The sequence below is a fragment of the Microtus ochrogaster genome, linkage group LG3, assembly GCF_000317375.1.
Source record: "Microtus ochrogaster isolate Prairie Vole_2 linkage group LG3, MicOch1.0, whole genome shotgun sequence".
NCBI classification, from domain to species: domain Eukaryota; kingdom Metazoa; phylum Chordata; class Mammalia; order Rodentia; family Cricetidae; genus Microtus; species Microtus ochrogaster.
Window position 1 is genome coordinate 31,380,989 of NC_022029.1, and position 23,438 is coordinate 31,404,426.

General features: G+C 35.5%; 1 protein-coding gene across 2 annotated transcripts in view; it reads left to right on the forward strand.

Moving 5' to 3' along the window:
• LOC102002213 (neurexin-1) overlaps nt 1-22,909 on the forward strand; it is a 109,275-nt gene extending 86,366 nt beyond the window's left edge. Inside the window, exons 3-6 of one of the 2 annotated variants that reach the window (XM_026785961.1) lie at nt 13,239-13,256; nt 16,608-16,637; nt 17,386-17,397; nt 19,515-22,909. In XM_026785961.1, coding sequence (XP_026641762.1) covers nt 13,239-13,256; nt 16,608-16,637; nt 17,386-17,397; nt 19,515-19,519 — 65 coding nt within the window. In that variant the 3' untranslated portion in view covers nt 19,520-22,909. Of the gene's footprint in view, nt 1-13,238; nt 13,257-16,607; nt 16,691-17,385; nt 17,398-19,514 lie in introns of those variants that run through there. The other variant, XM_026785960.1, reaches the window with a different exon arrangement.
• Nucleotides 22,910-23,438: the final 529 nt, after the last annotated feature.

The following is a 23,438-nucleotide window of genomic DNA, read 5'->3' on the forward strand; positions in this document are numbered from 1 at the left end:
TGTGACTCTGCTCATGGGTGATCCAGTTAACTCTGTGTGGTGGAATTAACCACAGACCAACAATAACCATAATCATCATACATCTGCATAGACCCAGAATACCTTTGTGCTTTGGGCCAGAGTAGCATCACTAAATGTCATGTGCACATGCAAAATATCTGCTTTAATCATATTAATTGGGTCTAATGTTTATATTTAATATCTATGTATTGGACATTGTATTAATTAAATAAGTTGAAACATAAGTTTAGCTGTTTAACTCAAGATATGAAGAATTCCATTTTAAGTAGCTTTCTGGCTTTTCAAATCTAAAAAGGCAAATTGTTAGATAGGTGAAAACCTGTTGGTATCTAACTGTGTTTGGGCTTTGGGATCCATCTGACCCACATATCATTGTAGTCAATAAATGACAAGATATATTAAAATGATGCAAAATTTTTTATTTGGATTTTTATCAAAATAATTTTGTTTGATTAAAAATTTGTTTTATGTTTCTAAATATACCAGAAACGATGTGATTCTTCTGAGCAAATGCTATCCATATTTTACTGGTAATTGCAAATTAATCCATAATTCTGATTCGGTTATTTTATGTTTCTTTTAGTTTGAAAGAATTTCTTCCCGAAGATACACTTAGAAATTAGAAACTTGTAGGGCCTATGTGACTAATTGGGAATATGCTGAATAACAGGAATTTAGAGGAAAAAAAAAAACCCACAGGATTGAGGCTCAAAGTACCCAACTCTGGCACTTAGTATTTCATTTAATCTCTCATATTTATCATGTGTTTGTGCTAAAATGTCTATAAAGAAATGAATAAAATTGTTTTTTTGTGCCTTTGGACCTTAATGATTTCTTTCTACTAATGTGATAATTATTATGTCAGTTTATTAATTAAGTGAGATTACATTAGGTAGTATGTCCTGAGTTAATAGGTATTTTCTGTATCACAGCTTCACCACCAGCCTTCCATTAGCAATAACAACCCAAAGATATCCAGCTGATGACTCCAGAACTTCTTAATAGCTTGAATGGAATGGATATCAGAATCCTGTTCATTCTTCTTCCTCCAAAAATATTTCTAATGGTTAAATTGCCTTATTTATCTAAGACCGGTGGTTTTCAACCTTCCCATTGCTATGATCCTTTAATACAGTTCCCCATGTTATGGTGACCCCCAACCATAAAATTATTTTCATTGTTGCTTTATAACTGTAAGTTTGCTACTGTTATGAATCAGTAGCAATATGAAAATTGCTATAAAAAAGCAAATAAAAATATCTTTATTTGCTTATGACCTTAGGTGACTGCTATGAAAGGGTTGTCCTACCCTCAAAAGGTTATGACCAACATGTTAAAAACTACTAATCTAAGGCTAATTTAAAAAGATTCATAGTGGCAAAGAAATCATGTCTGTGAAAAGAAATCTACTCATCCCTAACCCAGAGCTAGTTAGAGTCATAGAAACTTGGAAATTAAAACAGTAATTAATAAGGCAGTAAAAACATGTATGAAGCAACATATATATGTGTATATATTTGTATATACATACATATATACATTTATATATATATACACACACACATATATATTAATAAAGGTACTTGAATGTGCAGTTTAAATAAGAAAGCATTAATTATAATTTTATCATATCATGGCCAACATCATTAATTGGGTATTACTGCAATACACAGTGCCTTAGGATTTACTACTATTAAATAAGTGGTTTTGTACACTGTTGGTGAACCACAATTGATGTGGGAAGGTCATTTGTCAATCTGTTGTTTCATTGGTTAAATAATAAAGAAAACTGTTTGGTATGATAGGTCAGAAAATTAGGTAGGTGGAGTAGACAGAACAGAATGCTGGGAAGAAGGGAAGTGAGCCAGACGCCATGCCTCTCCTCTCTGGTCAGACATGATGAAGCTCCAGCCCAAGATGGATGTACACTAGAATCTTCCTGGTAAGACACCACCTTGTGGTGCTACACAGATGATTAGATATGGGTTAAAGTAAGATAAGAGAGTTAGCCAGTAAGAGATTAGAGCTAATGGGCCAAGCAGTGTTTTTAAAGAATAGAGTTTCCGTGTTATTATTTTGGGACATAAGCTAGCCAGGCAGCTGGGAGCCGGGTGGCAGGAACGCAGCCTGCTGCTCCTTCTACAAATGGTGCCCAACGTGGGACTTGAACCCATGACCCTGAGATTAAGAGTCTCATGCTCTACTGACTGAGCTAGCTGGGTGGCCAGGAGCCGGGTGGCAGGAATGCAGCCCGCTTCTCCTTCAACACACAATGAGTGTATGGAATACTTTAAACATTTGGCAAGTGGGTCAAATAGTAAACATTATTTTTTTAAGGCATCCAGACTCTTTAAACCTATGTAGTAGCAGACTCTAGATTTCCTTTAATTCCATCCTCCTATTCTTTCCAAACCCCATTCCAGGAATGCTCATAAAATGCCTTAAAAACTGTGTAGATTCAGGACCTGATAGACTCTGCCAAGATTTTGTGTTACTTAGAGATATGTTATAGTGTCTTGATTTTGACTATTTATTGTGATCTCTTTTGCCTTGTGCTATACTTATGTTTTCAGATGTTTACAAACTTCACCTTTTTATTTTTGATTAATAGAGACATTTTAGGTGATTGGATCTGTCCTTTTGTTAGTCAGCCCAAAACAACTTACTCGCTGTTATAGGAATGACACCAAAGCTACTCATGTGGTATTTCAAAAAACAGAGACTTTTCTTCTCTTACTTTGTTCTCCTCATCGAAACACTTCTGTGTTAAACAGAGTTTACTTCAGCTAAGAGGCCCATTGCCTAAGCAGCGAGGCCCTACTACAATACCCTGTTTCCAGTAGCTATTATCCAATACAAATCCTACACAATAAACCTTTTTTTCTGCTATAATAATATAAAAAATCTATTGAGGTAATTAAGTTGATCTACTAAGGTTTATTAATTATTTTGCATTCAGTTAAGCTATGCTTGATTTATAAGATGTAAAATTGAATTGAAATAGAATACTAACTTTGGCCTCCAACATGTATTTTCTTCTTTGGACTAAAAGAAATATCTGGTATTATTGTATAATCTCTGTCAAGCCATTCTATGTCATGGTGCAGGACTTAGGCAGATGATTTTAGTTTCATTTGAGGGTCATTTGATCTTATTATATCAATCAGTACTTATTTTATATACCAGGCCGCAGCTCATATGCTTGTAATACCTGATCAAATGTTTCTCTGTAGGTACTTGAGGTCGTAAATATTTTTTTATTTCCATTTTGACATTGCTTCCTCCATTACTGTGTAACTGGAAATCTGATGCCATCAAAATAAAAAGGGCACTTTTTGGTAACTAGTGATTAGCATTTGATGGCAGTAATTTTTAAGTCCTAAACATAGATTTGGCAGGTCTACCTAAACTTGAATGTTTATTTTACTTGTGTGTGTGTGTGTGTGTGTGGTGTTTGTGCTGTGCCTGTTTTTGAGGATGAGGTTGTGTGGGAGTGTTGTGTATGGTTTATGAATATCTGAGGGTATGCTCACCTATTCCCATACCTGTGAAGGCCAGAATTTGATGTTGAGTCGCTTGCTCTATCACTCTACCTCTGCTCACTTACTGCTAGGCATAGACTTTCACATCAAACCTGAGGCCCACCAATTGGTGTAGTTAGTTGACCAGCAAGCCCCTAGGATCTGCTTGATTTTATCCCTAGCTCAGAACCTACAGATGCACAGACAATGCCAGCTTTTTATGAGGTTATCAGAAACCTGAACTCACTTTTTCATGTTTGTATTAGAAGCAGTTTATGAGTCAAGCAATCTTACTAGGCTTATTTTACTAATTCTTCATGTGATCATAATTAGACTGTCAGTTTATCTCCTGACCAATTTTGCCACTTTGCCTTTTTGCCACTCGCCAGTACACATTTTCCCTTCCAATATTCTGTGTTTGTCCATTACTCATTAGACGCATTTGTTTCCACAGAATAGCTCCTTAGCCGGCTCAGCCTCTTACAGAGTGGAGTGAACTTTGCGTTCACACTGTTTTTGCCATGGCTTTCTGTGTCTGCTGCATTGCAGTCCTCCAGAAAGACTGATGCTTTGTCCATGTCATTCCTTTTTCTACAGTCTAATGCTGGACAGGATGCTTGTTTGATTAGAAAGGGGGGCTTTCAGTTATTTTTTACAAGAAAATTCATTGTGAAAGAATGGGATGGAGTGTACGTTTAACCTGTTCTAAAAATATATTGTTATTGGCCCACTATTCCTTAAAAATTGTCATATATTGAAACTTAAAGGCAGTAATGTTGAATGACAACCGGTGGAATACTAGAGAACATGAGCAGCAATAATGGGTAATAAAATACTACATTGCTAAATTGAAGTTTTTAACAAACAAAATGTATTTAGGATATGATGTCACAATAGTTAAAGACTGATGATTAAAGGTAATAACTTTTCAGTGTTTGAATTAGTCAAACATTTAAAATTACTACAATAAAATTTTATTGGGTTGTTTTTCAATTATTTTTATTATCTTGAAATTAAAGTGAAAATATTGTATAGCTCTCTATGTTGCACAAATTCAATAACCACATCCAATCTAAATTTACATTTTCTTTTAGAATATTAGTATGAATTTAAATTATGCCCTTTAATGAACAGAAATAAAAAACACATACAGCTTGCTATCATTAGATATTGTCAGAGATCTTTTTAGGGTCCTATTAACTCCCATTGGTACTCTCATAGCATTTTTCTGAGATGGCAGAAATATAATCCATGCTGTTCATTCTGGTAATGAGTGATCATACAGCTGCCAATCATGTAGAATTTGGCTGCAGCAACTGTAGCCCCATTACTGCTGTTATTTAATTCTAATTGAAATGCAATCTTCGCTGGATTCTCTGTTGAATCATGAAGCTAGGGGAATGCTACTCCTGCCATTGTGGCATCACACAACCTGAGCACTTGGAAGGATGAAACAGGATGAGAGTTTATTTCCATCCTTAGCTACAAATGCATAACAGGATCAGGCCTCTGATAACCAAGGACTGAGCATACTTGACTTGATCTCTCTTCCTATTTGTACAGGCATTAAAAATTGAATCAGATATATAAGAAAGTCTGCATTTTATTTATTGCCTATCATTAATAGAATATTTTCAATGTGTTAAAGGTAGATGTGTTACCAGTAATAATGTAAATGTAATTACTATAGTTTCTTCATTTAGTCTTGCCAACATTTCTAACAGAAAAAAAAAGTTTAAATAAAAAAGCAAGTTTCAAGTTTTCTAATGAAATGTGCAGCCCACACGAGTATCTTAGACCTATAGGTCAGTGTGACGACAACTGAGAGCATACTGACGTTTGCTAGCAGTTCTTGCTGTTGTTCTTGTTCTGCTTTTCAAAGTTGACTTCTAAAAGTCTTACAAACCTGGAAATCAAAAGGAAGTCATTATTACATAATAGTTCTGCCAAGCATTTTAAAGAAATATATAATGAGCTGTTTAATAAACGTGTGATAAGTTAAATTTTCAGTCTCAAAACTGTGTCCAAAATATGCAGGTTTTTTTCCTGACACCGTAGATCAGTTTGTACAATATAAAAAAATAACCTTTATATGACCTTTCTACTATGTTACTTAAAGAATGGATCAAACTACTTTCTACTTTGAAGCATGGAGTAAATGTTCTAAAATGTTTTATATGGTCACAAATGAATTCTTCACTTATATTCATATATGTTTGTTTAAACAAGCCTAACATTTTAGCAATACACTAAATGAGGAACTTACATCAGTAAGCCAACAGGCACAGGCCTGGGCAACTCTCTTACACTTGGGAAAACACTCTTGTCAGTTAATTAATTGTTAGAGGTTACTTCCCAAACTACATGTGTGACTTCTCCACACACATCAAACTGGTTATATTGTGAACCAACTATTTTCCTTTCAGTTTAGATTCTAAACTTTCATCTTTGAAAAACCTAAAATTTGTTGGGTACTTAATTTTTATTTCCTTCATGCCCAACCCCTATGAGATTTACTATACATCAGATATGTGAAGTATTGTTCTAGCAGATGTGCATTTTTGAACTAAAGCTGTGGTCCTCATATGATAAGTTTATACTGGATAAGATCAATGACCAAATACTTACTGTTGAATGAAGATAACCTTTATTTCAGATGTTTTTCAAAGGCAGGAAAATATTTTCATCTGTGAATGAAATGCATGGTTTCCTTTAAGTTTTAATGACAGCGAAGTATTTGGAAAATATTCCGTATTTAATTTCAAGCAATTGGAATACCTGGGGGTAAACACAGGTAGGAGCCCTACCTCAACAGTGATTTCATATGTTTAAACCTCAAGTCATCATAGTCTAAATGATTTTAATTTCTGAGGAGTGGGTGAGCCATTCACACCCTTTTTTTTACCTATGTAAATAATCTACACTGAAAAATATTTTAAAGAATTTGTTGTTTTATTACCAATATTTTAGTCTAAGTTGAGAGTTTCTAGGAAATTTTAAGTCTGGCCTAGTTAACTTATCCGCACACAAAAACAAATACATTTCCATGGTTTTCAGTGTTTTCAACCAAATTTTGTCATTAGCCATAAATCCTAGAAGTTGCCACTGTCTTGAATTTTGCACATGAATCAAAGAGAACAATGAAAACCTCTGAGGGTTTAAAAAGTCCTCTTATTATTTAGTGCATTTTCTTCTAAAGTATTTAATAAATGTGTAACACTGCTATGGAATTTAAAATAACTTGAAACCCTCCTTATTTTGTAATAAGTTCTGATTTTCTGCACATATAAAATATTTAATTGGTAAGTCAGTCATATTATATAAACATCATTGTTTTTATATAATACATGTAAATTTGATTTGTTGAGCACTAAATTTAGATTTCTTTTTATAATATAGTTTAGTCATGTTTTATGCAAAGTTCTCAGAATTTCATCACAAAAGTCTTTTGGTTTTTCTTAGAAAAATTAAACAAATACGTTTTGGACTGTTCTAAGAAAACCAAGCCTAGACAAGTAGCATTTTAAGGTTTGTTTCAAAATGTCTGGGATAATGGTTTGTGAACAAGAACAGCAACAACAAAAAAACTGTTCATCACTGACATGTTCGAGGTGTCTTTTAGAAGAAGGAGGGTTGGCCTCCTTTAGTGAAATTTGTTTTCTAGATCAACAATGCAAAGATTAGGATAACTGTACAGTGTTCTCCACTACAAACACACAGGGCAGAAGACTGCTATTCATTTGTTTACAGACAAAGCCATACTGAGTACTTCAATCCCAAGAGCACTCAGAAACATGGACAGGAACATTCAAAATCATCCCCCACTCTGATCCCAGAACTTTTGGTTAGGGTTTCTAAATATTCTGACTTCAAACTCTCAGAAGGGTAGAAACTGTTCATCTGATAGAGCTTTCTTTGGAAAATTTCATAGCATGGTGGCTTAGTTCAGGGAAGTTCCCAGGAAACACTCTGCTCAATGCTATCTATCAATCGTATGAGAAAGTGCTTATTACTAAGGGAAGAATCACGGTGTGGCTAATGGCTGAAAAACAGGTGCACCATAGACTGTGTTCGTCACCATCCCATGCAAAATCTCTTTCCTAAGTTCAACTCCAAGATGAATATAGAAATATTGAGCTGAAAACCTCTCTGTAAATCATAACCAAAAGTAAAATAATTTTCAAAAATACTTGTGATGGCCTCTTATGTAAAGAAATTACATCATAATATAGGGAAGTTTGAATATGTTTTATAATAGGTTGACCAATGATTGCTAAGTTCTCGTAGATCCCTCAAACAGTTTCAGTACCAAAACAGACTTCAGTACCCTCCTCCTCTGTTGTCCTTATCCTCACCCCTCTTTCTTCTCATGACTTTCTCTGAGTGTCAACACCGAGATAGAACATTTTGAATTAATTACCCAGAGCTTTTTAATTTCTAAAATGTCTCAGAAATACCAAGATCGTCTCTCTCCTGCTGCACTTGGTCTAGAAGTAGCTCCCCTTTCATTCCTAGGCAGAAAAACGTCCACTGGCTCAACTTCAATTGTGTGCACTCATGCGCAGGATCGGGATGGAGCAGGCTAGTGAGAGAACCTTGGAATCTCCTTTTGGTCGTTTTGGAACAGGAGCTGTGGCCATCTGTTTAAAAATGCTTTGTAATTGGCACGATTCTTGCCCAGAGCTGTTTCTTTCCTCTTGTTAGTGTCCATAATGGACCTTTATGCTTTATTTTCTGTTTCAACCTTCTCTTTCTCTGGCCAGTGTTTCTCTTCCTCAGGTTGAATGCTGCATAAATCCAGTTTCAGTGATTCCCTCCATTTCCTAGTCCTTGAAGTATCCTCAGACTATTGAGGTTTGATAAAGGCTTTCACTGCCAATACTAAGAGAAAAAATAAAGGCCAAACAAAGCTCCATCCTGTGCTACCATGGAAACCAGACCCTTCCATCCTGGCATTCAGTTCCTGCGGTAAGGGATAGAGTTTGAAGAAGTAATACGAGGAGCTAGAAAATAAAGAGTATCAATGCTCCAGCCACACTGAATGGACTAGGACATAGAACTGTAGTTTTGTTCCTGCCTCTTGCTGTCGCCAGCACCAGTACTGCATCTGTGTGTCAAGTTACCTGTAATAGTGCCAGCTTGGATGGAAGCGAAAGGAAGTTAAGGACATTGAAGAGAGCCAGTCACAGACAACTGAAAGAAAAGGAAACCAAAGTACACAGGAGAGAATATGTCTAAGTGGTTCCTGGTAGCTTTGTTGATCAAATCTTAAGGTCCGCAGTGATGTACAAACTGACCTCCACTGAACATTTAGATGAAGACCCTCGTAGTTTTCAACACATTGATTGAATATACCAAAAGATGATGCTCGTGGCTTTTTATTCTGAACTTTGTTTACTCAGCATGATTCAGTTTCTGATGAGGTGGTGAGTTTGAGGTTACTGAAACAAATATATTCATTTTCTTATTCATTATTATTTTTCTAGGATCAAGCGCAGAAACTGTAATGAGATTTTTAAGCCATGAGTTAGAGCCCCAGATGTCTAAATAGAGTAACCTCACCAGCTCCATCATTGGGTCAATTAGAGACCAGTCTTGGGTCAAAAACCGAGGGCAGAGGAAGATATAAAATGATATAATGTTTCCAAGTCCATTTTAGAAATGTTGACATGATCATTGGATTCACTAGAGAACAAGGGGTCTGCATAATTAAGCAGTCCTTGTCAATTTATGATCCTATTAAGCTCCATGATTGCCTCAACTCCAGTCTCTCAAGGTGTTTCCATAAATTGTTAATCATTACCATCACACATGGAAACCCTCTGGTTTCTGCGTGGTGACAACTTTAAGTTCAGAGTGTAGTTTCAACTTCTTGGAAAATTGCCTGTTCTCGGGTATGTGTGTGGTGAGGGAAGAGGGTGGGAGGAATCTCTTCTAAAGACCATGCTCCTCTTGGAATCCAAGGTGCTGAGATTTAGGACAGTGACTTTCCTGTGTGACGTCAGCATCGATTGATGACATATGTCAGGCAGGTAGACCCAAGTAGAAATGGGATCAGACCAAAAATAAAGGAGACAGACACCAAATGAAGGCTGAGATGCCGGGTGTTCATCTTTCATTTAGTTCCCCATGGGGCTGCCCAACTGAGATCTTAAAACTACATTAAAAGCAGATTCTAGGTGCTGTCATGATAGTTTCTTCTACTGTCCTTAATATTCTTACAAGCTAGGAGCAAAAGAAACAAGTTTCTATAGCTCAATCCTGTAATAACTTAAAAAGACACAGTGTAGTGGTCTGTTACTTCTCTTATGCCAGCACATAAGCTATCCTTCCTGGCATGGTTGACACCTCAGTATCTGGTGCCCATTTGCTGGGAAAAACGTATTTTAAAGGAACGAAAAGGAATTTTCTTTTTTTTTCAGGCTTGGATTCCTGACTTTTATATAGGTAGGGAATACAAAAGCAAGATTTTATTAAGAGACACAGTAATAACAGTGGAACTGATTGCTGAGAGACCTGCTTTATGTCTGCAAAACTAAGAAGCCAGGGTTGGTTTCTTCCCTCCTTCCATCTTTCCTTCCCTCCTCCCTCCTTTCTTTCTTCCTTTTTCCTTTCCTCCCTCCCTCCCTCTTCCTCCCTTCTTCCTTCCATTCCTTCTTTTCTTTTACATCCTGACAGAAGTTTCCTCTCTTTTCTCTCTTCCCAGTTCCTCCTCCCTATTCTCCAACACCCCCTCCTCCTTCATTTCTATTCAGAAAAGGGCAGTCCTCCCATGGATCTCGACAACACATGCTATGTCAAGTTGTAGGAAGACTAAGCACCTCGCCTTACATTAAGGCTGGGCAAAGTAACTTAGTATGAGGAACAGGGACCTGAAAGTCAGCACAGGAGACTCAGAGGAAGTCCCTGTTCCCACTGTTAGGAGCCCCTCAATAAGACCAAGCTACACAAATGTCAAATATATACATAGGGCCTAGGTCAGTCCTATGCATGCTCCCTGGTTGTCGGTTCAGTCTCTGTGAGTTCCTAGGAGTCCAGGTTAGCTGATTCTATGGGTTTTCTTTTGACGTCCAAAGCCAGGGTTTTTATGTAAGAGATATGTCCTCCTTTGACAAGGTCTACAGGTAAGGCCAAGTGGGTCCCTTTCTACTACACATTAAGCTGACATCCCTGTACACTAAGGCATGTGGAAACTCAGTTCGTCCCTGGCACTGCTCAGAACTCTAATAGCCTTTGTTTGCATCACAGTATACACACACTCGCTGAAGCTGGAGAGAAGAAAAGAAAAAAAAAACAGTTCTTCCAACTCATCACCCACTGTTTTATGTAAGAACAGGCCAGAAAACTAGAGAAAAGAATGTCTCATGATGGGTTGAGTACCTTAAGTTAGAGTTGCAACCACCGTGTGAAGTAAAACATGGGCTAGCCTTGGGTCAGCAAGTTTTAACTACCATAGTCAGCAAATGGACACCAGAGTGTAGTGTAGAATGAAAGGAGGAAGGAGAAGTTGGGATTCTGTTTTCTTTTCTTTTTGGTTTGTTTGTTCAGTGTGTGGGTGGAAGGGGGAGGGGGTATGTGTGTGTGTGTGTGTGCACATGTATGTGTGTGTTTCCCTGTCATTAACTTTGACAATTACAGAAACTTAAGGCAAGTCTGATTGAAGCCAACTCTCTTCAGCATGCTTCAAATGAAACTGATATATCCCCTTATATTTGACTCCAATATCTTAGCTCTTTGGAAAACTCAAATATTCTGAAATATATTTCCTGGACATACACAGATCAGGATGGTTGCACATTGGTCCTGACTTGAATTTACACATCAGAGGCCCCTCAGTTAAGCGTATTCTCAATCTGAGTAAGAACGGAGAAAACCTGAATGTCAGGGCCTTTTCCTCTCCTAACAGTGCAAGAAAACCGTCGTATGTGGATGGAGCCAATGTCCTTAACCTTACGGCTGCGGCATCCTTACCTAAGTCATTTTCTGCTTTTTTTCTTCTTTTCCTGACAGCAATTCAATAAGATCAGAGGAATTAATTCTCCTCAGAATTGAAAGTTTTATTTAATGTTAATATTGAATAATCATTGAAAAAAAATACCTTAAGCAAAAAAAAAAAAGTTTCCAGAAGCAGATAGATATAAACTAATGGATATCATAGACATTATGGTTATTTATATATTTCCAGGATAATGCAGCAAACATACTTAAATATTTGTGTGACTTTATTGTCAGAATTTCTATTGATAAGAAATGAACTCAGCTTATTGAATAAAATATAACCAAAAAAATTTAAAAACCTACCAAATACTTGAATTTTTTTTAAAAAAATATTTCTTCAATAATAATAGATTCAAACCAACCAAGTGTTGCCTAAAATCTTGTGTCCCCTCTAATCAGGTGTCTTTTGCTACGGAAATGAGTTATTGCACCTGTGTATTTCTGTCTCCAGTCCTATCATTCAAACAAAATCACGATTCTAAATTCATGGTTTCCTTCATCCAGTGGATGTAAGTGTTAATGGTGCATTTATACTCAGTTTCATCCTCTGATTACTACAGGCATGTTTCTTTCGTTTTTAAGCTGTTTTAGTTCAAATTTCCATGCATAATGTAAAGTTAATTAAACAAATATAAAATCTAAGGATCAGCTGAGAATTTCAGTCCATATAATTAACAACTAAAATGTTTAATAAGTAAGTATGAAAACCTTGTTTTTGCCCTGCGTCTGTAAGAATGCCTTCCCTTCCATTTCAGTCCTTTCTCCAAACTCCCATGTCTCAGTCTAGAATTGCTCAGTTAGCATTAATCAGTTTAAGCCCTGTACACTTAAATGGGTTTTATATAAAATTACCTATATTACAAATATATACATGTTGTATTGTGCTTATGCATAGATGTACATGTATGAAAACATATACTTAGTAATGTGAAATATATTAATATCATATAGGTAAATGAAAAGAGAAGGAAATGTTTGCTAAATGTAAGAAAGCTTTAACCTAACCACAACAAGTCTAGTTTAATGTGCTTCTTTTGCAATGGGCACTTTTTTTATTCATCATATTTTCAGCAGCATCTTAGTAAATTATAACAAACTGTCATTTGTAATAAAATTTGATCTTGTAATAAATAAACCAAATAAATCATTGATACTTGTTGTATAAATCTATGCTGTAGTTATTATTCGAAGGAAGTTATTAGAAGCATTCAAAACCAAAGGACAATGGAAATAACACATTTGACAGAAGTAAAGTAACTTTTGGTGAAATTTCACTGCTAGTACCAATGGGCTTTCTTTTACAGAGATCCAAATCAATATATAGAAATAGAGCTTTTTAGAATTACTACAAAATACAAGTAAAAAGCTTTTAAAAATTGCCTGGAAAGACCCTGTCAGCAGCCTGAAGGAATAATGCAGCTCCCTTTACAGGGAGCATTGAAAGTCTACTTAAACAAACAGCCTTTGTGCAAGGCCTGACAGTGCTATTGCAGTTTTGTCTCACATCTAGTAAACACTGCCAATGGGAGGAAACCCGCTCCCCTGTGGTTTTGTTGTACCCTTGAATGACAGTGATGGAGCACTTGCATGATGTGTTTGGTGCCTTGCATGAGGAAGACATGCACAGGCAAGGTCCAGTCTGCATGCTGCTTAATGAATGTTTCTCCTTTTCTCTCCTTCCTTGTCATGTGCTTTCAGAAGACAACAATGTGGAAGGTGGGTGCTTTCTACCTTATTTTTCAACTCCTCTTTGCTTTTTATTTCTCAGTATTCATAGAGTACATCTCGAATATAGACGGTAAGTTGACCTTTCTGATCATCCCTTGATTTCTAGTTGTGTATCAGTTTGCATATGGAACACATCTGCACCTTCCACCCCATGAGTCTCTGGGATAAAAACGCCTTCAATCTTACTTCCAGTGCCTGATGTATTTCAGCAGCCCATATGAGTCTTAAAATACTTAACGCAGTGTTCTATATGGAAACAGGATACAATACTACTTCTTTTATTTTTTAAAAAATAAAGTGTTTCTTTGAAGTTTGTAACACAATGTGTGATTTTGTCTCCATTCTTTTTCTTTTTTTTTCATACCTTTTCATTTTTTTTTTTTGAAGCAAAGTAGTTTCTTTTCTGGTGTATATCTTTATTACTCTGTCATTTTAACCTCCTTGGTTTGTTTCAAATGATTCAAATTATAAAAGAACATAGATTAAAACACTGAGAATAAGAAAGAAGCACACATTTAGATTGAGATACAAGCCATTGCCAGTGGAAATGAAAGCTCTCAGTTCTGCCGTGAGATTGTGGGTAAGTATATTTATACCATTAGTGTGTTAACACTAGGATGACTGATTGGAGTATCATTAGATTATCTCAACCATAGAATTTGGGGAAAGTCATATATTTTTTTCCATTGGTTCCTAAAAGCATATTTCAATACTTTATTGTTATAGAACTTGGGTGAAGTAGTCTGATATTACCAACCAAATCTGGAAGAGATAAACACAAAAAGCATTAGCTGCAGCAAAAGAATAGACAGATTAAGTTTCTCATCATTTCACACCCATTTTTTTTTAAAAAGTGGTCCTGCTGTGTAGCTCAGCCTAGAGAGCAGACTGCCGCCACAATTGCAGACATTCACCTTGCTTTACCTGCTGAGTACAGCCACACCTGGACTATCTCCTGCTATATACATTGTATAATCACAGTATTTAACAGTTGTCAGCAATGTGTGGACATTTGTGTGTCAGGAAACGGAGTTTAACATAAGTCTACTTTGTTGCTACAGGTTGGGATGCAGTCATTTCATAAGCACACCTCCATTTCTACACATGAAAGACTTCTCACAGACTGCCTCTAGTGAAAGTGAAAGATTAGTGTAACTGAGGTCACAAAGGGGTCATTTCTTTTCAAAAAGAAGACTTCATTGTAATACCACATTGATTGGCGCAAGATCAGCATCAAATTTGTCACCTTTTCATGGTCAATAATTGTTACAGAATTATACTGATATTCAAGCAAAATAGGTGAAAATTTCTAAAAAAACAATCTGTCATATCCCCCAAATGTTGACTTTGTATCCCTTCTGATTTCCAGTTTCATAATTTTAAATTTGTGAACATACAAAAGCTGTAAATTTTTCTTCTGTATTTTTAAACAATTCTGTAAAATGTTCATTCTTTTTTCTCTCTTTGAATTTCTAAAGGACTTTAAAGTCAACCTAATTAGTAGAAATGCTTCTCCATAATCACAGAATCATTTGGTGCAAGTCATTGATAAGATACTCAGAATAGAAGCCCCTCAACTGTTGTAATAAAGTTATTAAATCATAATTTTAATATCTTGCTTTACAATATGACTATAAGAATGCAGCCAAGCTTCCTTTAGAGCTAGAAATGGAGCAAGAGAAATAGTAGTCCCTGGAAATTTATTAATTTCCTTTTGGGTGCAATGTCAAAAGTACCACAGATTTCTAAGACTTTTTTCTAAAAGTTAGATCTCCAGAGAGTTTAGATCTTACCAGGGCTAATTTCCCGAGGTAGACTACAAAACAATCCTAGAAATACAAATATGTTTCTAGGTGGAAATATATACATTCACAACAAATATATACATGTGTATAGATGTGCATATATATGATAATGTATATATGAAGATATGTGTGAGATTAAATAAAAAACTAAAAATTTGAATAAATGAACCTCTTCTTCACCATATAAAGAACTGAACTAATCACATATAAAATAATTTTCACTTATGTGATTATTTTTCTTGAAATCCCTCCAGAAATGCTGTTCCAGAAACATCTTCACTGTTAAAATAATTTCCAAATTATGTTGTGATTTCAGGATAATTTCTAGTTGTATAAGCCTTACCAAAATATAAAAATACACTTATGAGTTTGAAAAAGCAGATCAGGGGCAACTGGTGCATGATTCTTTCAAGTTCAAAGTTTCAAATCTATTTGAAGTATCATTAGAAATTGAAAAGACGGATTTTTTTTAAACTTGATCTTACATTTCTCTGATTGTATATAAAGTTATTGAAATATATCCAAAAGTGACAGCTGTGTTTCAGAGTTGAGACTAAGCTGCTATGATTCATGATTTTCAGAAAAAGTACTCTTTCACGTGACTCTTTTGTCACATAAACTCTTTTGTTTGCTAAGATGATCCTAACAGCTGGGCATGTTGGCAAAATGACATGAGGACTATGGCTGAGGCTATCCTAGGTTACATACTGAGAACATGCTTCAAAACCAATCAAAGCAAGAGACTATTTTCAATTTTCTTTAGAAAAATAGTGATCTTCATAAAAATTTCTTGGGGATATTATATCTGCTGTGTATAACTTGAGTAAATAAAGGAGCATAAACTCAGAACAACATTTAATTAAAATGATAAATAATTTTCTTCCCATGAAAAATTGACTCTACTTATAACTTAGCCATTCTTTCTTGAAAACATGACTGTGTCATAAATCCAAGCTTTTCAATTGCATGCCTAATTATCTTGGTTTTGCATTTGAGCCACCTGCATCAGACAAGGGGACATTTCTGCATTGTCATTTCAATGTGATTTAGGCCACTTCCCACTCCCACACCCCATTTAATTATGAAAGTTCTCATTTTTGAAGAGAGGAAAAAGATCAGACCCAGCCCACGATAAAAACAATCTTTTGGGTGTTCGTAAAATATAATTTTATTGCCAAACAATGGCAAGCCCTATGGGGACAATGTTCCAAATGTTATCAAAGCACACGAAGGGCAGATGCACTATTTAAGGGACTGGTTGAATTTAAATCATGCTCTCATACTTTTGCTTGTTCTAACTAACACTTAGAATACACAGCACGGCATATGCTGGTGTTTACACTGCTGTTTTATAACTCTTTGTCCCAAAGCATTCCAACCAAGGGTTGAAAGAATGTTTTTGATTTGCCTCTGTGATACGGGCATGTCTCATAGTAAGCAAGATGTCTGTCACTGAACATTTTTGTCACCGTGACAACCCTGCTTTCCCATGCTCCCTTGTTTATTGCTGACTGTGCTCTTGTTTCCCTTCAAGGTCTGGCACACCTGATGATGGGCGACCAAGGTATGGGTTCTGCTCCTTTTCCACTCTGCTTTCAGTGTTTTCTTGTTCTGTAGCTGCTTTCAAAACCATCGCTGCAAAGTATGGCGGATGCTTGGAAACGATGTGGCTGCAAATGAAATACACAGCTTTTGTTCACATTTTTCATGGTTTATTTTCTGCTTCTATTTGTTGGTTTGATGTTGTTTTGCTCCTGTGACGCTTGTATCCCTCCATCCCTTTCACTGTGACATCTGCAAATAAATAAGACATAAGAAATTTGGCTGAAACCCTGCTTTTCTTATTGGTGTCTATGGGAGAGTCCTTACAGAAGAGGAAAGTCCAGAGCAGTCAGGAGCTAACATCTGAAACCCCCAGTATCACCTGCTCCATTAAGAGTCCATTATTCATCCATGCATGGCAGTTTCGGAACTTGCAGACAGCTTTGACTTTTGGTTTCCAGGGTGCTGATTGTAATATTCCATGCAATTGATACTATGGGCATTGAGATTCTTTTTTTATGTAACTTTAAACATGAGCATGGGCTTCTAATCCCTTGCATGAACCTTTCTGTAAAAACAGGCAGAATTCTCAGAATGTATGGACTGCCTTTCCATTGTCTTCAAAACATTGTTTATATTCTCTTGTCTTGTTTAATTTTCAGAGAGCAGTGCATCTACATATATTCATAATTATTCTTGTTGTTTTTCTCCTCTTTATTCTCTTTGTCTGGAAATCCTTTCTTCATGGACCCATCTCATCAAATGCATAGGTAAAAGTAAAGGTACTACATTATTTTGTTTCTTAGTTTCATCTGTGTGGATTACAGTATGTCTAAGTTATGCAAATGTATGTAGACCTTTGGCATTGGTGAAAGGTACTGGGAGGTAGGTATGTGTATGTTAATGAATATTTATGAATGTAAGGTAAGAAAGCGTTCTTCGAAATATTTTCGCTTTGCCCTCCCATGTCCATGTTTTGCTTTTTGGACTAATTTTTTCCATGTCAGTTGCTTATATAATTAGTATATTTAAAAATTAGCTATAGGTTGTGGTGTCAGTCCCTGCAGTATCATTTAATGGTATTTAAATGATGAGTGTAGTGACTCTAATTATATCTTCCTTGTATACTCGTCTCTGAATGGACACACCTGCTCTGTCCATTCTGCCTGATGTAAGCATCATTATAGCACAGCTCTGGGGTTGTTTGCTCTGCATTCTTCCCTTGTTGCCTACTAGATGCCATAGAAACACACTGATGTCATGGAAGCCCTAAAAGGCAGCACTGTGGTGGAAACAAAAGAGGAAAAGCAAGCATGCTCTTTATGCATACTAACATGAAGAATGTTAATAGCAACTATATATTGCTGTGTCACTTGGTAAGTCAGGCATGAGTACTCTTTGAAGTATATGGAAGAAGAAGCATGTTCGGTTTGCTGTTTAGATGCATCTACAATGTGTTTAGCAAAGGAAATAAGTGACTCACAGCCCTGGTAAATGTTTAGAATGACCTTTTTTGTTTTAAATTGTGAAATAGTTAATGCACCCTAGATCTCTGATTCTAAATCAAAATTATCCTTAGATACAGCAATATGTCTTTTCCTTGAATTCTATGACACTTTCTTATGTGTTAAAAGTTAACATCGTGACTAGGATGAGCGTTTGCTGCTCTACCTTCTTGCATTTGTATCATCCAGCATGGAACCTTTTCTGTTTCAGAAAAGCATCTGAACATGAGCCAAGCATTAAGTAAGAAATGACATCTAAGTTAAACGTTGTAAAATAGAGCTTTCGCTTACCTGTCACAGCTTTGCCAGTTGGCCATTTCCAATAGTACAACTTCATTTTGTTTTGAGTCTTAGTCACTGTGACAATGATGGTGTCATCAATTCTCTTAAAGCATTGGTGAGTCATTTTGGGTAGTTTCTAAAGCCTATGTCCAAGGCTTACATCCCATTGACAGAGAGCTCTAGTGAGTGTGTCCCTAATGGTCTATATACTGTTCTGCATGTGGACTCGGTGTTAAGATTATATGTAGGAAATTGTCTTTTGCTTTCTTGTTAATAGAATGTGCTTCAGTATGTGTATGCATATATTTATATGAATATATAAGCGTAGACTTTGAGTATATACAATCATCCATTATACTCTAAAAAAGTAACTTTTAAAAGTAACTCAAAATACTTTTCTAGTTATATAACTAAACATATGAAATAGTTCATATTTACATCCAGTTGATAACAACTCAGTGTAATTAATGTTGAGAGTCACTTCAGTATACCATGTAAGTCTCAAATGTTTCTGCTGCTATGTGTAACAGACATTTTCTTCATTTCATCATTTTTATCAAATTTTTGTTCTCCATTGCAAAGCTATAGAGGAAAAACATTTGATTTTTCTATTTCATTTTTTAAAAGAAAGATCATTGGAATCAGTGTGTATCTAATGATAGATGGAGGGGTTACTTTGAATATCAGAGTTGCCATCACATAATTGTTTGTTCTAGATATATAAACATGAAATATAAACTTCGTCAATTTTTCACTGTGAACTGGTTTACCAATTTACATTCTAGAGCAGAAAGTACAATTGTGACTGTCATGGCATCACGCTCAGCCTGTCAGCACACCATGTGGATGAATTAATGCACAGACAAAACTTAATAAGAGCGTGAATCCAGGTCAACGTATTTCCGTCACTCAGTTGGAAGACTAACATATTGTCTAGGAATTTCACTTTGTAACTTTCTACATCAACTTCAATGCTAGTTGTGCATTAAAAAGAAGTTAAATGTGACTCATGAAACATAACTGGTTCATTCTGTAAACTCTTGTTTCTCTCCAATCTTTCCATCATCATGAAATTCTAAAGCACTCTTCTCTACTCCACTTTTCTCTGGCAGAGTGAACTAAGAATCTTTGAAATGGACCTCTGGAAACTTACCTATTTCTGTGTCTGTATCTAGAAGCAAAATTGAATTCAAGAATGTCGGTCATCATTAATGCTTTGATTTCTTTTGTGAGAATTTTTTTTTTACTAAATTCCAAGTACCCAGTTAGAGATGAATACATTTCATTTAAAGAAAATAAGTAAAGATAGAAGTGAAAAAGAGAGACATTTGAAAAAAACCTCTTCATCCTCCTGATTTCTTCCACCAGAAGGTAACACTGGAGTCCCTTTCTGATGGACCCTTCCCAAGTGGATGTGGACCCTGATCTCTCCCAGCTCATTCAGGGTTTGGAATCTGCAAAATATTTCACCATTTCGGTATGACAAAAATGGCTAGGGGTTCATGTTGTATGGTAGCAGAATCATGAAGAATGAAATGAATGTTTTCTCTTCATGGTACATCATACTTAGGTCTGTCAGCTGGCTATTCTGCTTCAAACTTGAGAGTCAATAATTTAAATTTGTTTTATGATTTAAAATGGAAATGTTTCCCCTTTAATTAAATATAATTAAGAATAATCTCCATTTTAATGGATTATAGCTTTCTTTTGGAGAGCTCATGCAGTGCCCATGGAAAATATAACTGCTGCTGGCTATATGATTCCAAATAGTCTTTAGGGTATTGCTTGTTATTGATTTTACATTTATTTCACTTGAAAGTTGTCATTGGCATTATTTTTGGGATCAATAGTTATGGTGATTTATTTTATTTTTACTTAGAACCTAAATTTAACAATTTCCCTAGAAATTTGGTGTTTTCCTCACCCCTGTCTATGTATGTATGTGTATGCACGAGTGCACTTGTAGGTGCAAATGTATGAGTGTCCTTGTCTTTGTAACTGTTCAGGTCATTCCAACAATTGTTTATTTTTAAATTTACTTATTTGGTTTTACTATAATAGGTTTTCTGAAAGAATGAATGACTCTTAAATCAAGAAAAATAGCCATATGTTATACATGCAAATCCAGCCATAATTGCTGGTCACTAACTGAGGGTAAGAGGCTAATTATATCAGCTACATATTGATGCTTTGAGGAAAGGCTTGTATTTTCCTTCACAGCATAGGATTCTAATTGTGCATTTATATGTTTTGTTTTATTTTATGTCACCTTTTCCTAGTAGAGTGGAAGCTCCATGAGGGCAGGCAGTTCATGTTTCTGGTTGACCATTAGCTATTTCCAGGACATTTCTTTTCTTACTGGCTCTTGAATTTGCCATTTTAATGATACCAGTGTATACAATGTGCCACTATGGACGGGAAGGGAATGGGTCAAAGTATAAAAAGGAAGGGGTAAGAAGGATGAGAAATGTTGTTAGGTATTCAGAAGAAACTAGCAGAAGATTATACAGGATGTGTTTATTTCTTCCTCTAAACTTCCTTTTGTCTTTTAAATTTCATCCCAAAGCTGTTGTTTGTCTATCTAGCAATAAACTTCATTCTGATATCACGATATCACTTCCATTTGCCTTAGCATACCAAAGAGTGGATCGCTAAAGAAATGTAAAGTCAAGGTATTATTGTCTTTAATTCTCATGGTCTTTGCACATAGAAGAAGAATTACAGCCAACAAATGGGTTCTGGGAAAAGGAAAATTCATTTTCTGCAGGGATGAATCCCCTGATGGATTTTTAATGTCATTTGTCGCCACAAGGAAAAATAACCAAATCTATAGGTCATGTGATGTCTCTTTGATTTCATCTCTTTTTTTTTCTAATTTTCTTAACTCTAGTATACCACAGAATATTCAGCTGTTAGAAAATTCCAAATTGAAGTCTTGTATTATGATATGTCTATTTTGTGTCTTATATAAATATAAATCCTATACCATGTGTGTGAAATAATTCTTCTCTCGAATCTATCAAATGAACATTTATTATTTATTCGTGATCCAAGGTGTTTAGAGAAGGTCAAAGTTTTATAAGCCGAACTCCGAAATGTGTTTTCATGTATTCAAAAATGTATTACCTCTGTGGTATTACTGATATTTAAGATTCAAATCAGAATCAATCCTAAGAAAAATCAAAATAATTTTTCTCACAGTAAATAGCCAGATTCCTTAATAATTAATTGATAACAGCCCCCAATCTTGTAGTATTTAAAAACATTTATGTCCTTTCATATTATTCTATTAAACCCACTCATAAAATAAATTTGATATTTGTATAAGAGCTAAACTTCCTTGTGGTATTTATTTTCTTTCATTTCTGTAATAGTCCAGTCAGGCTGCTGTAACAAAATGGTATGGATTAGGTTTGGTTCTAAACAGCAATTCACAGCTTCAGAGCCTGGGAAGGCAAATGTCAAGGTGTGCGTTCATTTGTTGTGTAGAGAGGGCTGGCCCACTAGCTATAGAATATCTTCTTTCTGTGTCCCTAAGTGCTGAAAGGTGGCAATGGAGTCTCTGGAATCTTGTATTAAATAAAACCCACATTCCTAGAGGATCCTCCTTGAAGCACAATAATTTCTCTAAATCTTTGCTGCGTGCATATGACTACTGGGGAGACAGTGACATTCAAAACTGGTGTTCTCCGTAGCTTTCCTTGCTGTAGCTCAGCTCTTCTTTAGCTACAGAGCACCTTTGGGCCAAACTTGGATTGGCTCACCAGCCTTTGATGTGCAAATCCTTTTAGAAATTCTATGTGTACTTCACTGTACTTTCAGATTTCCAAATCAATTATAAAAATGATCTTATTTACTTTGTATGGATCTTTAAGTCACATTTTTCTAATTTAGCTCCCTAATACTAAGTTATCCTCATTGCTCAGAAGAGTGTAAATTGTAATATGTTCTATTGAAATCGTGGGTTTTTTTTAATATGCGCCAGCTAAGGCGTAGTTTGTCTTCAGCTGTCTGTCACTATGACCTGTGCCACTGCAATTTGGATCTTTCTTACATCCACAGAACTGGGAAACAGCAGAACTTTAAGCATCTACTCGGTCCAGATGGCCAACAGAAGAGCTCAGTGTTGCCTCTCAGTTTATCTTTACGTCTGTCTGCTCAGTCTTCAATTAACACAAGTCACTTTGAGAACATGTGTTTGTTTGACATTTCTATGATTTAATTTATATCTCTTTGTGTTTATAAATAGTAAAGTTGCAACTGTTTTCTGAAACTGTAGTTTTGGGTTGGTAAATTCCCGATGTCTTCATAAACTCTCTTCATAACCTTGTATTTAAAATACTGGTTAACTAAATAAGAATGATACTAGATTTGTAGAAAATTAACCTCTCTTCTTGGAACATAGAAGAAACTTTCCATGTTATTTGTGTGTGTGTGGGGGGAGTTATACAACTAGAAACTTTCATGCCTGCCTAAAAAATGCTGCAAATCACATTTAATTTTGTTGTTGCTGTTGCTGTTTTTTAAGACAGGGTTTCTCTATGTAATAGCTCTAGCTCTACTGGAACTTGCTTTGTAAACCAGGCCAGCCTCAAACTCATAGAGATCTACCTGCCTCTGCCTTCCAAGTGGTGTGATTAAAGGTGTGTGGCACCACTACCTGGTTCACATTTAAATTTTAACATATGTATTTAAAAAATATTCCTTTTCTAAAATGATTGTCTTATTTATTGAATTAAAAATCAACTTTGTTCATCTCAATATTTTTAACCATGTCTTTTAAGATAGAGCAAAGTGCTTTGTAAACAGTACAGCAGATAAATCAGCAGATTTCAAAAATCTTTATAAACTATATAATTTGATATAAGATAAAACTATAATTTCTCATAGTAATGGACTAAGACAAACAGATCTCTGAATGTCATTGAATGTGTGAGGAGAAAACATCTGAAATAAACATTAAAAGTAACAGTAGTACTAGAGCATCATAGGAGATCTTACTTATTGTGATATAGCGTATGTTCATTATTATGAAA